Source organism: Pithys albifrons, chromosome 6, assembly GCF_047495875.1.
Source record: "Pithys albifrons albifrons isolate INPA30051 chromosome 6, PitAlb_v1, whole genome shotgun sequence".
Classification (NCBI taxonomy): Eukaryota; Metazoa; Chordata; class Aves; order Passeriformes; family Thamnophilidae; genus Pithys; species Pithys albifrons.
The window spans coordinates 63,734,667-63,739,695 of NC_092463.1; the positions used below are offsets into that span (position 1 = coordinate 63,734,667).

Below are 5,029 nucleotides of genomic sequence, written 5' to 3' on the forward strand. Positions count from 1 at the left end.
GACATTTTGGGCCCCGGGGCACCCCAATGGGGGTTTCCGAGGGACGACATTTTGGGCACCCGGGTCCCCAGAGGGGGTTCCCGAGGGCCCACATTGTCGGCACCAGGGCTCCGCAATAGGGGTTTCCGGGGGGGGGCGACATTTCGGGCACGCGGGGGGGGGTCCCCGGCCGGGGCTCCCAGGGGGCAACATTTCTGGCACTGGGGGGCGCCGTCCTTTCCGGGGGCTCCCGGGGGGCAACACTTCGGGCACCGGAAGGAGGGGTCCCCGGCGGGAGCTCCCGAGGGGCGACATTTCGGGCACCGGGCGCCGGGGGGTCCCCGGCGGGGGCTATCGGGGGGCAGCATTTCGGGCAACGGGGGCGGGGGTCCCCGGTGGGCGCTCCCAGAGGGCGGCATCTCGGGTACCGGGAGGTGGGGTCCCTGGCGGGGACTCCCAGGGGGCGACATTTCGGGCACCGGGGTGGGGGAGCGCCTGGCGGGGTTGCCGAGGGGCGGCGCCTCGAGCGCCGGGGGTCCCCGGAACGGGGGTTGCCGAGGGTCGTCCCTTGGGCGCTGGGGGTCCCAAAGGCGAGGTTGCTGAGGGGCGAAGCCTCAGGTGCCGGGGGTCCCCAAGAGGGGGCTGGTTGAGGGGCGGCGCCTCAAGTGCTGGGGGTCCCCAAGGCAGGGTTGCCGAGGGACAACGCCCTGGGCGCCGGGGGTCCCCAAGGAGGGGCTGGCCGAGGGGCCGCGCCTCGGGTGCCGGGGGTCCCCAAGGCGGGGCTGGCCGAGGGGCGGCGCCTCGGGCGCCGGGGGTCTCCAAGGTGGGGTGGCCGAGAGGCGACGCCTCGGGTGCCGGGGGTCCCCAAGGAGGGGCTGGCTGAGGGGCCGCGCCTCGGGCGTCGGGGGTCCCCAAGGAGGGGCTGGCCGAGAGGCGACACCTTGGGCGCGGAGGGTCCCTAAAGGGGGGGTTTGCCGAGGGGCGACTCCTTAAGCGCCGGAGGTCCCCAAGGGGGGGTTGCCGAGGGGCGACGCCTTGAACGCCGGGGGTCCCAAAGGGGGGTTGCCAAGGGGCAACGCCTCGGGCACCGCGGGTCCCCAAGGGGGGGTTGCCGAGGGGCGACGCCTCGGGCGCCGGAGGTCCCCAAGGGGCTGTTGCGGAGGGGCGACATCCCAGGCGCCGGAGTTCCCCAAGGCGGGGTTGCCGAGAGGCGACGCCTCGGGCGCCAGGCGTCACCAAGGTGGGGGTTGCCAAAAGGCGATGCACGGTCACCAGGAGTCCCCAAGGGGGGGTTGCCGAGGGGCGACGCCTCGAGCGCCGGGGGTCCCCAAGGGGGGGTTGCTGAGGGGCGACATTCCGGGCACTGGGAACGGGGGTCCTCAAGGCGGGTTCCCGCGGGGCGACAGTCCAGGCACCGGCAAGGGGGGTCCTCAAGACGGGCTCCCGAGGGGCAACATTTTGGGCACCGGGAAGGAGGGTCCCCAAGGCGGGCTCCCAGGGGGCGACATTTCGGGCATTGGGGGGGAGGTCCCCGGTGGGGGGTTCCCGGAGGGTGACATTTCGGGCACCGGCGGGGCTCCCCAGGGGGGGCTTCTGGGGGTCGACATTTCGGGCACTGGGGTGGGGGAGCGCCTGGGGTACCCAAGGCGGGGTTTCCGAGGGGCGACGCCACGGGCGCCGGGGGTCCCCAAGGCGGGGCTGGCCGAGGGGCGGCTCCTCGGGCGCCTCGGGTCCCCAAGGCGGGGCTGGCCGACGGGCAGTGCCTTGGGCGCTGGGGGTTTCCAAGGCAGGACTGGCCGAGGGGCGGCGCCTCGGGCGCCGGGGGTCCCCAAGGCGGGGTTGCCGAGGGGCAGCGCTTCGGGCGCCGGGGTTCCCCAGGGGGATGTTGCCGAGGGGTGGCGCCTAGGGCGCCGGGGGACCCCAAGGGGGGGTTGCCGAGAGGCGACGCCTCGGGCGCCGGGAAACCCTAACGGGGGTGTTGACGAGGGGCGACACCTCGGGCCTTGGACTCGACCTGGAACCTCAGTACCTTCTTCCTCCCATACCTTCCCACCTTGAACCCAATCCACAGCAACTGTGTCCACCCAGCCACGGCGCACCTCTGTCCGGAGGGACAACCTCCACCACGTGGGCTGGCAAATGAGCACTGGCTACAGACTGCATTTCCTGAGTGCTGAAAACAGGCAGCACCTTAATAATGACCTTGGAAAGCTCTGAATGCCACACAGCAAAGGAAAGCATTTGTATTTCAAAAGTAATTTTATGTTTTCTACAGAGTTCACAACAAGTTTCCTGTTACCAAAAGGAAATTACAAAGATAAGAAAAAAAAAACCAAACCACCCAGAGGCAAATGGCACATACTGACCTATCATCTCAGAGCACATCATTCCCACAGAAGTCCCTACCTCAGGTTCCTTTACTGAGACATCTCACTGGACAGACCTTTGTCACCCTGGCCTGATGGCTCTATGGCTGCCTGTGAAAAAAAACAAATTAGAAGGCAGGTGTGCAGATGCACTGACGATACAACACCCGGAACTACCGTCTAAATCAGCTCAGCAAGCAGAACACTCACCTGGCGGATACGGTCGGGAGCGGCGGCGCAGCTAGCGGGGCTGGCAGCGGGCAGGAGCCGCCGGAGACAGGAGCGTCCGCCACTGGGAAGGCGGGGACAGCCGTGGGCGGCAGCCGGTGCAGACTGACAGGAGCGTCCGGCAATGGGGTGCCTCGCAGCCATCGGGAAGGCGGGGCTGGACGTGGGCTGGAGCCGACGGAGACTGACAGGCGCTTCCGCCATTGGGCTCCCGCGACGCTGAGTTAAGGCGGGGCTAGCCGCAGGCTGGAGCCGATGGAGACTGACAGGCGCTTCCGCCAATGGGGTGCCTCGTCGATAGTGTTGAGGCGGGGGTTAGCCGCGGGCCGGAGCCGCCGGAGACTGACAGGCACTCTGGCCAATGGGCTGCCGCGCCGCCAGCGGGAAGGCGGGTCTGGCCGTGGGCTGGAGACACCGGAGACTGACCCCGCCCTTCACCCCACCCCTGCCCATGGCCTCGCTACATTCTCAGCACCACCCACGGTCCCGCCTCTCGTCGCACCCCCGCCCGTTTCTCCGCCCCGGACGTGGCCCCGGTCCCGGTCCCCGGCTCCCCATTTGCTTCGCCCCCTCCCCTCTCTCCACCCAGCTCATGCCCCCCCGGTCCTGCCCTGTCCCCTCCGCTCCCCTCGCTCGGCTCTCCTCATGGCTCCGCCTCAGCCCCGTCCCTATTTTCTGGCCCCGCCCATTTGTCGACCCCGCCTGCTGCCTCGCCTTTGCTCCGCCCCTTTCTCCGCCCCTCGTCCCGGCCCGGCCCCGCCCCATGGGTTTAACTTGCTCCACCTGAGCCTGTCAACTGGTCCCAATTGAGCCCCTCAACTCGCAGCCTTAAAAGCTCCTTGGCTTTCTGAGCCCTATCGCTGGACGCGGTTATCTCAAGCTGTGTTGCTGGTCACTCTGCTGAGGGCAGTGCTTGCACAGAGAGGGTTGGCGCTTTCCGTGGGCACGAAAAGCCCTCTCGCGTGGCACTGGGCTGCGTGGGTCCCGCTTCGCTGCCACTGCCGGGGTGGTTTCTGCAGCAGAGAGAAAACTCCTTTGGGCAGGTGCCCTCAGGATTTCTGCTTACCTGTTCCGAGGAGGACCGTCGGGGCAGGGCTTGGCTGCACGGACATGACTTAGCTGGTAAGTGCTGTCTTTTGTTCTCTTTGGAAATAGGCTTGTGTTTAATGGCTTGGCAGTGCTTGTCTGGCGCTGATAACCATCCCAATGGGTTGCCGTGACCGGAACTGCCGACCAGCAAGGCAGGGTTCAAGTGAGGAGTACAAAGATGGGGGTGGTTCTTAGGATGCTTCTTTGGTTTTGGGGTTGTGGCTTAAATGGACCAGGGTCTGCTCAAGGACTCAGTTTCATTTGCGTTGGACTCCAAGGCTGATATTTTCTCTCTCCTGGTCGCGTGGGTTCCTTTGCATCCTCCCTTTGGCAGGGCTGGAGGCAGTGCTTTTATTTCTCCCTTGGAACTCTGGGGGAAGCAGGCTGAAACCTTTCTGGTTTTAGCGTCCTGTCTGAAGTCAAGGTTGATGGGGAAAATAAATGCAAGCCAGAGTACTTCTTTTAAAAAACTTAGTGCTTCCCCGCCAAAACACTGGGAGGCACCCACCATCAGGTAGTTTGTTTGAAGCTTCTTTGGGGGAACAACAAACAAATGAGATGATAAAAACCAGTGAGCTGCAGACTCTGAGAACAGACAGAAAGAAGCACTACGTGCCATCTGTTTCTTGTGAAAGGAATGTCCATGTCTTTCTTTGAGGTCTGAAGTGAAGAGACTTAAGGCCAGGGTTCTGTTTTATTTTCTTTGAGAGAGGAAAATTGTAACTAATTTATTATTGTTGTGGTTTCGCCATCTCTAAAGGAGTTCATAATTCTTTTCCTTTTTGTTCCTTCCATTTCCAGTCCTACTCCCCCTGGAACAGCTGCCTCTGGTGCTGCCCCGGTCACTGGTGTGGTTTCTGTGGCTGTGAGAGGGTTTCCTGAGGACCCTTCCACCTGCTGCCTTTTCCTGAGGGTAAAGTCAGGCTCTTTGGGCATACAGGGCACCTCAGATCCTGGGACTTGTTTAAACCCTGCTCTTTGCTTTATAACTCTATAGGACAGGCAAACAAATTGTATAGTTACTGTAGTACAGAAAGAAATCAGGGAGGTAAAGAAAATATTGGCATTGAATTGGGAATCTCTGGGTGAGATCTGCCCTTTCATAGGAAAGGTGATGTGGTGACATTGATCTGCCAGTGAGCCAAAAAATTGTACACTTGCCTGAAAAAGGCAAAAGCTTTGTTGGCCTCTCTTGACACCTGAACCAAAAGTGTTGCAAATTCTTTTTAGTTACCCCCTGGTTGAAAAATTCACAACCTCACCAGAGGCTTCTGGATAAACGTTTTGCAGATGAGAAAGCAGTAATCAGGGTTGGTTTTCTGTGGCAAAATCCAGGTAACCTAGAGGTGGAATGAGTATTTTGGGTC

At 62.6% G+C, this 5,029-nt stretch overlaps 1 protein-coding gene across 1 annotated transcript; it reads right to left on the reverse strand.

The window, feature by feature from the left end:
- Positions 1–330: 330 nt before the first annotated feature.
- LOC139673564 (basic proline-rich protein-like) lies at positions 331–2,777 on the reverse strand. Its single transcript, XM_071559323.1, has 2 exons — positions 2,556–2,777; positions 331–1,881 (listed from the first exon to the last, which is right to left on the reverse strand). The coding sequence occupies exons 1-2, from the start codon at positions 2,775–2,777 to the stop codon at positions 331–333; spliced, it is 1,773 nt and encodes a 590-aa protein (XP_071415424.1).
- Between the last annotated feature and the right edge of the window lie 2,252 nt (positions 2,778–5,029).

Coding starts and splice junctions, on each gene's coding strand:
- LOC139673564 (XM_071559323.1), bottom strand. CDS start 2,777: ATGGCGGAAGCGCCTGTCAGTCTCCGTCGGCTCCAGCCCACGTCCAGC. Junction 1,882..2,555: donor CTCCCGACCGTATCCGCCAG/GTGAGTGTTCTG, acceptor CCGGCGCCCTAG/GCGCCACCCCTCGGCAACAT.